Raw genomic sequence first — 11,014 nt, 5'->3', positions numbered from 1 at the left:
GTTATTGGGACAGAGGTTTCCAGAGGAGAGAGGGGATTTTTCTCTTATCCAGAGAGATTGGTCAGGTTTAAACTTAACAACACATCCACACACCCACATCATCGACATGTTCACAGACAATACAAGATTCGGTCTCTATCCAAGAACAAAACAGCACCAGAAAAAACCAGAGCAGGGAGTGATTTTAAATATTCCATCGCCACATGTGCTGTTGAAGGGGAAATACTAAGATAAAATGAATTATGAACACTAGTGCTAAATGTGGCAGAAAAAATGCAGGTCCAGGCAGTAATTTGGATAATAAAACACCGTTAGTAGATGGGTTGGAACATTAAAAACAGCACCTACGTGTATCGTCAATCTGCCTTCATCGGAGTGCTCTTCAAGTCACTCTTTCATCATTCATACAACCAAACCACTGTCTTTGCAGATTTGAGCGTATTTGCTTCTTATTATGTATACTTCATATTATTGCCAACCCAAAGCATGCTGAAGTGTTGTTTGTCCTAAGTGATTTCTCAAATCTAAACCGCAGCCATTAGTTTCAGTTCTTTTCAGTACAATATGAGAATCAACTCGTAGAGACTTGAAATCCATGTCACGTCTGTGTTTATTATTAACCAAGTTACGTTATCATTACATTATCACGCAGTTGTAATTTGAGATTTATTTGTTAAGTCGGGGTGGATTTACACAGCAGTAATTTAATTTTGGCGACAATAAAAGCAGCCATATTGATGGATCCTTCAGATAGATCAGCTTGCTAACATGCAAATAAAATGTTTACTCTACCATGTTCACCATCTTACTTTAGCGTGTTAGCATTCTAACATTTGACAATTAACACTAAACATAAGCTGAGACTGATGGGAATGTCATTCGTTCAGCAGCTATTGGGTCATAAACCAAATTTTGGACAAGCTGGAATTTGAGAAGATGATACATTAGATGAAAAGTCAGAGGATCACTTAAGTCAGTAGGCTTCATCCTGAATGTCTGCACAACATTTAATGACAATCCATCCAAAAGTTGAGATCATTCAACCCGGACCAACGTGGACCAGCCAACATTGCCTCCCCGGATAACAATTAAAAACTTGTTTGCTTTGGAAAATATATTGTGGAAGTATAATGTATGTAAGTTGCTGTAAATGGGCTAAAACATGCAAAAATTCTACTGCAGTCCATTTAAAAGTCAATAGTTGGATTTTCACAGAAATGGAACATCTGATGTCCAACCATGTGACCAACAACGGGGCCTGTTTCTCCATGTTGTGTGCAATTAACAGGATCAAAGCTAACGTAACACAGCTTAAAATGAAATACATTTTGATCCTTTTAAACAGGAGCATCTGACATGAGCTTCTAAGAAACGGCACTGCAGTTTCCCTGCATATACGCAATGTTTTGTTCTCACTTTCACTTCCAGCTCAGCATCAATATCCAACACTTAATTTCCCACTTGCCCACTTTCATTGAACCTACCACCTCAAGCTAGTAATCCGTTATGCTTTAGCTATTACACCATTACTCACCATGTTTCTTCCTGCACTTAATAAGTTGGCACGGCTCAGCTGGCAGGCTGGTTAGGTGGCTAGTGGGTGAGACTATTGTAAGACAAGCTTGGCTGCTGTCCTCTGGTCGTCACTGTGTTAGTGTCCGTGGAGGGATCAGACTGCAGAATGTCAGATTAATCTTTACCATTTATTTCTTCCTGTACAAGTTTTGTGCTGGATAAAAAATAATGTGCTTCATGCAAGTTCTCACACGCAGAGCAGTCACAGTACCTTCTGAATAATTGGCAGGATTTAAGCAGTTGAGCTAGACCAATTCCAGGATGTATTAATCAGAGGCAAACTGAAACAGCCTGTACATATCTGAGGATTTGAACAGGTTTAAATCTAAGTGCTTGACAATGTCTTCATTCAACATCCATGATAAGCAAATATGAGAAAACTAGAACTGAAACAACAGGGACGCATGTAATACTCTATCAACAGTTAAACAAGAAAATAATTAGCCTCTCACAGAATACATTGTGGGTTTGTGTGAGTTTGTCTGTATGAGAGGAGCTAAATCTCTGTGACTTCATATTCTCGATTTCACTGTATGTGTGTGTGTGTGTGTGTGTGTGTGTGTTTACTCATTTAGCACAGACCCAAGGGGATGAGAGGAAACAGATTTGACCAGACACATAATCACAGGAGGGAGAGCGATGATGGTGGTGGTTGCCATGGTGACCGGCCCATAATAACAGGATGGTTTTGCATCCTCAGAAAAGTGCGAGCCCCAACTCCTTCATATCACAACAATAAGAACACATACAGTGGAATGGCTTTCTGTCACTTTGTTCGCTCATAAGATAAGAGTAGAGCCGAGTAGTAAAGTACAGTAGACATGGCTGCTTTCTAACTCGCTGAGTGAACTTTTGAATTTGATTGATTCGGGGCAGCACATAGGCAAATGGATATGCCTGCACAGTAATTTGCTTGTGAAGGTATTTTATGTTATGATAGTCAATAACGGCATGATGCTCTTACTGTTGCTATTCTTAGGTCGTCTGAAAGCTCCACTGTGCCTTTACGTGAGCCATTGCTGGTACATATAACAAATCACTACCTAATGTGCAGCACGCACCCAAAACAAAAGCTCACATGGAAAATCAGCCAGCATTGGTGGGGAAGAAAAACACAAGTCTAGAAAAAACAGTGCCATTTATTATTTACTTTAGAATCTAAACACTTAACGAAGTACATAAAGTATTTACTCAAGTACTTGTACATGACTTAGTTAATTCCATTTTATACTATTTTATATTTCTACTCAACTAAATTCCAGAGAAAATAATTATACTCTTTACTCCGTGTAGCTTATATGACAGTTTTCCTCCAAATAGTATGATCATTTTACAAAATCTAAAGCACATATATAGAATAAACTACACAACAGGATATAAAGTAGTTAGAAATAGCTCCACCTTGACCAGCTGCAGCATTAAAATGTCGCTTACACATAATTTTATCAGTAATAAAACACTCTGAAAGGGACCATTCTGTATAATGAGTTTACTTTAGATGCTGCAAAGCTGCACTAATCAGTGTTTTTATATAAAGAATGGATCAAATGACTGTGTGTAATGTGAAAGGTTTCTCTTGTTGTGACCAACCCACAAAGATTCATCACCTGATTGTGCAGTTCCCCTGAATCATATGGAAATTAAAGTCTATTTTGGATCATTGTTTGGGTTTTTCAAACTGTACTCTCATCAGTTTTGCTTTCTTCAGTGAAAAAGCTCTAGCGGAGCTCTAAAGAAGAGCATTTAACAGCTAAATAGTCAGATATTTCCCTCAGGAGTTGGTGTAGAACAAAACAGCTAAAAGGAGGAACACAACTCCAGGTGAATGCTAATGTTGCTATCTATCTACTAGATATGTAAATACAACTATTTGCCAACACATTTGTCTGAATAACTTCATAAGATATGATAATATTGTGTTTATATCTGGTTCTGCTGCCCCCAAGTGGACAAAAAACTATTAATGCAGATTGAAATAGATTTTGCTGATAATACATCTGTACATTTACTTAAATACAATTTTGAAAGCAGAACCTTTGCTTGTAATTGAGAATTTTTTCATTGCAGTACTGTTATCTTCAATAAAGGGTTTTAAAGTTTCTTACACTGCTGCTTTTATTTATGTCAACTTTGAAAATGAGCACCATAGTAATAACAAGACTGAAAAGCTGTGTTATATCAAGGTTAAGTGTTTGTTTACTGAAACCAGTATAATTAGGATTAATAAGTATGCTATTAAAAGGGGAAAATTACCTGTATTCTATTTTTGCCAGAAGAACTAACTTTGACCCCTACAGTACGTAGCCAGAATCTATTCCTGCACGTATCACATTGTTGTATTTAAAGGATATTAGCAAGGCCTCACTGTGTATTCTGCTGTATACTGCAGGATGAAGCTGTGTGTGCAGGAATGTAGAGTAGTTTTGGCTGCAGGCATCGTTCTGGCACAGAGCACTGGACAGATTGGACTGAACAGGGCGGACATACGGTGGTCAAATCATGCAGTCATTCTCCCACCTTGTGCGCGTTTATGTGTGTGTGTGTCTGTTCCTGCAGTTTCTGAGAACATCAAGCGATGTGTACCAGCAGATGAATTTGAGCAAAGACATGCATATGCCAGCTCACGTGTATGCCTCTCATTACAGGAACAAACTTAAAGTGTAGAGCTGAGAGTACAAGAGAGTACAAGAGCTGAGAGTACAAAAGATACTATGGAGCATTTGGTTTTAGTGAATTAGTTTAGATCATTGTGTGTTTATCAGTTGTGTACCAGCCAGCTTTTCATTCGCTTATCTAAAAGTTATATACATGGTTATCTCTGTACAGTTTGCCAAATCTCTGAAGCACTTTGGGGAGGAAGAGGGGCGGATGCAGCCCGACGAGTTCTTTGGGATCTTCGACACATTCTTGCAGTCGTTCAGCGAAGCACGGCAAGACCTGGAGAACATGCAGCGACGCAAGGACGAGGAGGAGAGGAGGGCACGGATGGAGGCCATGGTGAGACACAAACCTGAAACATACATACATACTGTATTTATCATGTTGTCCAAGAAAGAAATGATTTTTGTCAGTCATTGCTAAATTGGCATTCTGATACTTTCTGGTTAAAAATTTAAAAAATGAAATGTATAACACACGGGTTAACCCCTTCTTATCTCCACCTTTATCCTCTGACCTCTCCTCTCCCTCTCCAGCTCAAGGAGCAGAGGGAGCGGGAACGGCGATCCAAGAAAAGCGGTGCCTCAGACGAGGTTGGCGGGGAGTTCGACGACCTGGTGTCAGCACTGCGTTCTGGCGAGGTCTTCGACAAGGACCTGAACAAGTTCAAGCGTAACCGCAAGCGCTCCGTCAACCAGCTGGTGGAGGGCGGCGGCCGCGAACGAGCCGTCACCAAGGTCAACTACTAGGTCGGGAAAAGGAAGGAGAAAAAAAAAAAAACATACACTAGACACCTAAATTCTGCCGTGGTGTAGATCTCTTAACACCTTTAGTCCAGGTTCTGGAACAGTGACCATTGACATTGGAGAGGATGTAAATAACGGCTGGACTGGACATGTTGTGACATGTATGGGCAGCCACGCCGTTCTGAAGGATGCCACGCTCTCCTCTGATTGGTCTTGTAAAGCTATTCCCAACCCGTATGTCCCGGACGTTGTATGATCTCCTGAGCTGGACACAGGGCAGTTGGGATGGACGGATGGACAGACAGACCACTGTGACACATTATCCCATGTCTTTTGACCATATCCTTTAACACTGTGCTCAAGTTTCTCGCTGTCTATCACTCCCTGTTTCTCACTGCTCTTTTTTTGTCTACACAAACCCTTTGCTGTTCCTCAGTAAGTTCCCTGGTCCTGGAGCAGCCCTGTCTTCTTGCTATCTGGCTCTGAAACACAGGGACATTGGGATCAGCCAGTCACACTGTACATAGACACGAGGCCAAGAGAAAAAGGTTGGAAAAAGGACGCTGAAGCTCTTCCAGGGCAGGTTTAAAAAAAAAAAACAGGAAAAGAAGAAGTTGGGATGGGGGAACGAAGCCATACCTCCAATGTCAAGGTCGCTTCAAGAGATTTTTCAGCGACAGAAAGGATGGATATTCATGAACTTCCTTTACCGCAAAGGGCGTAGAGCGTAAAAGACAGAGGAAGGATACAGCTGGAGGTTACTCGACAGGGCGTTATCGTTCATCCCAGTGGCCTCCTCCAGCACACAGCATTCCCAGGGAGGACGTACGTACATCCCCAGCTGCAATTTGCAGAGGATACATCTCTTCTCAAGGAAAAACAGCTTGATCCACCTGACAAAATGAAGACTGTGCCACAAGGTGTCAAGAATCACCTCCACTCTTCAATGGTTTCATTGTTCTGGCATTAACCAGTGCCAAAGCAAAAAGAAAGCAAATGTAAATGTATTAATACAAAACATACTGCAATTAGGCGTTTATATTTATATTTAGATGCAGACAAGCTAATTGCAAAGATGTTGAGGGTGTTTTTTTATGTTTTCATGGCATTTTTTGGGTTTTGTACTCGCAATGCATTATTCGTTGGTGTTGCAAGTTCACATTGCTGTTGAAGTGAATTTCTATACATTTTTGCGCTTTATGTAAAAAAAAAAAAAGATATTTGCTCGTCCTTTTCACACCTGTATGTCTATGTTTGCACTGTAGCTTTTCTGACTAACTTTACACTCACAGGTTTTTAAGTCCATGACCAAGTCCTCTTTGTACTTAAACGAACAATAGCGATAACAAAGATAATGAAGGAATGCCATTTAGATTTTTGGAAACTTGCCTGTCTGGAACTCAAAGGCATAATCTGCCATTTGTTTACAGCGCTCTCCCTGCTCAACTATCAGTCTGCATGGTTCACATGTGAATGTGGACTGTGTGTTTATCTGTGTGTGTGTGTGTGTTCCGCTCCGTGGACTGGAAAATGTAATGTAGGCCACATTGACTCTACCATAGTAGAAAAGTAAAGGGCCTTTCGTTGGGCCATTAATGAGTCTCATCCGTAGCATCTGTCCCCCTGGTGCTAAAACATTCACTCACTGGACAGAGCCATCAGTCCAGTCCAACATTTTTTACTCTCACAAGTTGAACTAGTGCTTGATCATGCTGTGACTAAGATAACTGTACAGCGTTTCTGTGCATTTTTATTTCAGTTTGCATTGTAACATCAGGCTGCACCATGTGATGAGTCTGTTACTGCAATGTCAGGGTAAAACAGAGCACTTAGAGGGTGTGGATTATCTTATAGTGGCTTTAAATGGTGCACATTGACAGGACACCAACAGGAAGACACCGGCTTCAGAGAGCATCTCAGAAAACAATCCTTACTTCCAGCTTTCCTTCCAGCTTCTCTTAAATTTTTGTTTACAAATGTCCAGACTCCATTCTTCTAAGCAACCTGTTACAACTCATAGGACAAACAAGAGTCAGCAGCGCGTACTACAGCCAACTCAGCTCATTTTCCTTTGAGTTTTGGACATATTCAAAGTAGTATTTTTTTAATATATGCATTTCTAAAATCTTAGCAGTAGGTATGACAAAGGCTGCAATGTATGTGGTCGACTCAGTGCAACATTTACATCTTCTTGGAGATGGACATACAGTAGCTTGCTACAGGAAGTGGACCCACAGTGACTCCTGGTCAGTGTGTAGGGAGATGAGGAAGCTGATGGGCTCTGGGGCATCAAATAAAAGGACGGATCCATTTGAAACCAGCATCATGCACCCCATATTAACATACAACCTCATGTAAGCAGATGGAGGACAACATGCTCATTAAATTCATTAAAAGATGAGGAAAGGGCATATACAGTTGCAGTTTTCCGTAGGGGTTTGAAATTAATATCACAGAGGGTCAACACAATGTAAACAAGCGTAGCTGTCCCCAGTTACAGGATTACGCATACTCCTCCTCCCTGGACAGACACAGCTGATGGACACAAACAGTGGATAAATTAGGTTTTTTTGTTATGCAGCATTTATAGAGTTCAGAGTGTGTTAAGTGAAAATTAGTCCAGGGAGTGAAATCATATTAGTTTGCATAAAGTAGTAATCCATGTTGCTCTTAAATGACCCATTTTACTCATTCCATCCACATACTGTATAGTATAAGGCCGTATGTGAGGTGTCCAGGAGTGCAGTAAGAGGATTGGACTTTTCTTTTTTCAGGGCAAATTGGGGGAGAAGACATCATCATGCGTTTAATCTCCTCTGTTAGCTCATGTAGGCATGTGTTCTAATAATCCAGAGACAGAGGAGAAAAGGGCGTTTAAGGCTGAGACACCAGCTGAGCCTTTTTCTTGACAACTTTATGCTTTGGCAGATATACTTATTATATTTAGATTGGTTGTGTTTGACAAGCCGCAGGATTTGCACAACAGCTCCCGGTTCAGTTTTTTAAGGGATCATATTAACAGATAACATGAATATGGTTCTGTTCCCCCATTCCCTAGTTTCCCCACTGAACAAGCACTTGTTTATACAGTATAGTTGTGTAACAAAACATGAGAATAAGGCTGGATCTGTTGATTATATTGGATCTACAAACTTATTTTGTTATAGAGCATCAGTTTTAGACTGACAGACTGATCACCTACTACTGTATGTAATTAGGATCTCTGGCAGTGACTATCCCAGTTTGTCTTTCATTCAGCTTTTCTGTTCCCAAACACATTTTCATTTTCACCTTTAAGTGCCTGTGACCCTGTTTTCACACAAGTACCATTCCTGTTCTTGTGTTTTATGTGCTCATGGTTTTCCAAACAATGTATTTGCTATAAATGCAGCTGACAGTTGTGATTGGACGTATTGGCGCCATCTTGTGTTTCATCTGATATCACAAGCATTTATAGTTCTACAAATTCTTAACATGATGCAGCATTTGACTTCAGCTCTTGGCACAATAACTTACCAATGTGTACTTCAGTGTGGCTGGCCTGTCGTCAGAGAGGTTTGATTAATTACCTGTGCACATTAAATCCCACTCCCTTTCCCCCCCATAACTTTAATTTATCCATAATCAGTTATTTCACAGACATCTCATCCTACCAGTGTCATAGTCCTTCAGTTTTGCCTCAAACTGAAGCAGAGAGAAGGCTGAAAAGGTTGTGATCTTTCAGTTCCCATGTTGCACACTTTAGAGATTAATTTGTAAACCAAATTGATTCAAATTTGGAAAAATCGGGAAAGTCCCTCAAGTCCTTAGGGAGAAAATGACATATGATTGCATATTCTTTAACCAGCGTCTCATGTATATTTGAGCTGTCCTATTTTCTAACCTCTGCTCCTTTGTCTTTCCAGTTAATCAGAGTTATTATATCAGACTTTGGCAGACCCTTTAAACTCTTAATCCAGAGCTTTAACCCGTATTGTAGTGCAGACTATTTACTGAGTATGGGGTATTGCAACATTGTCAGTATTATTACATGTTTGTGTTGTTACATGTTTGGATGTTTATTTGGCCATTGACTGGCTGTTTTTTGGAGTGTAAAGATGGAAATCAGAGGAATGAAATTAGTAGCTTGTTCAATGCACTTTTATTATGGGACATTTCCATTTGCGGCGCCGTTTTTCAGGGCTTAGATCCCTTTGAATTTAGAAGGGTGCAAGAAAGGGTGGTGCAAAAAAAAAACATGGTGTGAAGAGGAAAGAGAGGAAAAGGGCAAGTGAGGTTGGGGACTCCGGCTGGGCCGCTGGAAACACATATTAGTCAGTCTGTAGGATGACAGAGATGGACAGGACACAGACACAAAGAGGTGACGCTACTGTACGCACAGTAACAGGAGTGTATTCGTTTAAAGGCCTCACCTGTCTGTCGCTTTGGTGTGTAAAAAAAAAAAAAAAGAAAAAAGAAAAAAAAGGGGGTTGGGGAGGGAGTTCTGATACCACCACATTTCTGTCACTTGGCGTCGACCTGCATGCCTAAAGAAGGGTGCACAAAGTGTGATGTGTTGACTTTGACCTTTGATAGAAAATTGCTTGCAATACGGAACACACCTGTTACACAACAATTTGTACTGCCTGAGAAAAGTTGCACCCAGTTTTAGAGGTTGTATAATTGTGAGGAGTCAGTATTTTTATGGTTGGAAAATAAAAAGTATCCTCCACCGAAAGATGTACAGTTGGAAAAAAAAAAGCATTTTGTACACCATTCTTGATGTTTGAGATAAGATTAAAAAAAAAAGATTAAAACATTGAGGAATGTTCCATTTTCCTGTAAATTGTACCTCTATTTATTTGCCTTATTTAGTTTGCTATATTTTGTATGTACACACAGCATTACAACAAAATGTTATATTAAAAATATGAATAATTAAACTGTGGTCCGTGTATGATGAGTAGTTTTGAGACTTGTATAAGAATGAGAATCTTTTTTTTTCATTTCTATAATTTTATTTTTGTTTTGTATTTTTCTCACCCTGTGTCTTTTGTAGGGTTACAATAAACTTTTGTCCCTTACAGCTGATTGTTTATTCTTTTCTTCACAATCATTTGTTGAGATGAGAGATTGAGTCACACATGTGTTGACACAGAAGGGCTTGATGGTGTGTGTTTATACGGGTGGAGAGAAGAATTTCTAAACACTTACAAAACATACGTCTTATGCTACGAAGTTGGATTCTGTGGTATCGATAGAGATCCTCTTAATTTAGTCTTTGATCTATCAAAGGGATAAAACTATTAGTCGCTTAATCAATTAGTTGATCAACAGAAATCATTGTACAACAGTTTTGATAATGGATTCATGCTTTTAAGTCATTTATCCAGAAAAAGACCAAACATTCTGCTGGTTTTTCACTGGTTTCAGATATTTTATAGACCAAATGTGTGACCAGTTAATCAAAAAAACAATTGACTGCTTAATTGATAATATGAATAACTCTCACTTGCAGCCTTAGTCTATGATCTAGACTTGATTAACCTACATGTGGTGTTGACACACAAAAGGAAAAATGCAGTGGGAACAGTTACAGTGATTTAGTTCCATCAATAGCAAGAAACTCAAATGACCACACTTAATGTCTCCATTCTACCAGCATCAAGTCAGAAAGAGAATCATTGTAATGGTGAAAATGTTCCAAATTAAAGAAAACTCACAGTGGTGTTTCTGATATTCTGTCCAGCCCACACATGTAAATAGAGGTGGATTTAATGCTGGTATTGAGCCCACTGAAGAATGTGGAGGTGTAGTAACTCATCCTGTATTAGAATGCATATATATCATAAATAAAACCTACAATAGTACTAATGTGTTTATTAGTGACACTGATAAAAACAACAATGAATAATAATGATAAACATCATAGTTAATATCTGTTTATTTTCTGTTGGTTGATGTTGTGTTGCAGTTCCCCACTGTGACCACTGGGAGGCAGTGAAAACTCATCACAACATCAAACCCAATGACGCCAACATTATTATAAATACATA

General features: G+C 39.5%; 1 protein-coding gene across 3 annotated transcripts in view; it reads left to right on the top strand.

Annotated features, from left to right (window-relative positions):
• The window catches only part of daam2 (dishevelled associated activator of morphogenesis 2), a 98,780-nt gene extending 89,006 nt beyond the window's left edge, over positions 1-9,774 (top strand). For all 3 annotated transcript variants that reach the window (XM_067614919.1, XM_067614920.1, XM_067614918.1), the window contains 2 exons: positions 4,402-4,572; positions 4,770-9,774. In XM_067614919.1, the coding sequence (XP_067471020.1) occupies positions 4,402-4,572; positions 4,770-4,982 (384 nt within the window). In that variant the 3' untranslated portion in view covers positions 4,983-9,774. The remainder of the gene's footprint in view (positions 1-4,401; positions 4,573-4,769) is intronic.
• The last annotated feature ends 1,240 nt before the right edge of the window (positions 9,775-11,014 follow it).

Source organism: Thunnus thynnus, chromosome 16 (genome assembly GCF_963924715.1).
Source record: "Thunnus thynnus chromosome 16, fThuThy2.1, whole genome shotgun sequence".
NCBI lineage: Eukaryota > Metazoa > Chordata > Actinopteri > Scombriformes > Scombridae > Thunnus > Thunnus thynnus.
Note: the sequence above shows the minus strand (reverse complement) of the source record. Positions and strands in the feature narration are given on the sequence as shown.